At 47.0% G+C, this 1,061-nt stretch overlaps 1 protein-coding gene across 1 annotated transcript in view; it reads left to right on the top strand.

Moving 5' to 3' along the window:
* Positions 1-671: 671 nt before the first annotated feature.
* The window catches only part of LACBIDRAFT_294479 (uncharacterized protein), a gene marked incomplete at its 5' end in the record, with an annotated part of 3,982 nt that continues 3,592 nt past the window's right edge, over positions 672-1,061 (top strand). The window contains one exon of the mRNA XM_001881626.1: positions 672-723. Within this exon, the coding sequence (XP_001881661.1) occupies positions 672-723 (52 nt within the window). The remainder of the gene's footprint in view (positions 724-1,061) is intronic.

Genomic DNA, 1,061 nt, shown 5'->3' with positions numbered 1-1,061 from the left:
ATGGAATTGAGAAGATCTCTGGTTTCATGTCCTGTGATGACTGGTGGATCAGCTTGCGTGCAAAGGTGGTAGCATGTGAAGCTACTTACACATATCTAAAAGGTGCGTTGTCAGGGAGATTCGAGCGCGGTGCCGTACGATGAAGCTTTGGTCGAAAATACACTGAGTCGCTGTGGCCGCTGAGACAATTGCTGTCGCTCACCTTGAGATCCTGTAAGAGGTCGACATATTGACATTGGCGCTTATGTACTATGTGGCAAAGCATTGTTCTTTCCGCCGCATTCACATTTGAATAAAACGCGTCAAAGTGAAGCAAAGAACTCACGTTAGATTCATACGTCTGCGGATTCCGTCTAAGTGGTCTTAGGGATTGGAATTTGAGATGAAGACAGAGACTGATGGTGTCCATGAACTTTTGGCAGGAAGGAAGATACGTTGGTCTGGACTTCCGTTCCCCGTGAAGCCAGAGAGCCAGAGTATCCTTGTGTTGGAATCCCCTGTTATCCAGTGACGGACAACGGACTTTTTGCAGAATTCTTTCATCTGTGGGTGGGTGACACCGAGGTGGCGGATGGGCCATGGCGCTCGTTTGAAGTGAACTTGAAAGGCACTCGCAGCAATATATTTATGCAGATGCTCCAGTCCTGGCGAAAAAATTCACACCACAAAAAATGGAGACTGGCAAAACGTACGGTTCACTGAGGGATTCGGCTGATTGTACATGTGAGCATATGGTAGGAGTTTTCACCGCTTAATATCGCAGAGGCTTGCCTGGTTAAACATGCATCGCTGGTTGAAGTCGAACGTTGAGGCCTGGTCATGACGATGTGATCAAGAGCACTGACTTGGGCGCCTGTCATTGCCAGATGCATGTGTTGTTAACGGTTTTACGTTCGTTTACGACCATCACCTACAATCATCTACAATTCGCAAACATCGCTGTACCGCTCAGCACCCAGCATAGACACTAGACAAAGGGAGAATGCCGGACCAAGACATCTTTAAAAGCTCGAACATGATAAAATGAAGCTAGCGAGATGTTTCGTTATGCTTCCAAAATA

Source organism: Laccaria bicolor, genomic scaffold, assembly GCF_000143565.1.
Source record: "Laccaria bicolor S238N-H82 LACBIscaffold_13 genomic scaffold, whole genome shotgun sequence".
Lineage (NCBI taxonomy): Eukaryota > Fungi > Basidiomycota > Agaricomycetes > Agaricales > Hydnangiaceae > Laccaria > Laccaria bicolor.
The sequence above is the reverse complement of the archived record's forward strand: the minus strand, read 5'-3'. Positions and strand labels throughout refer to the sequence as shown.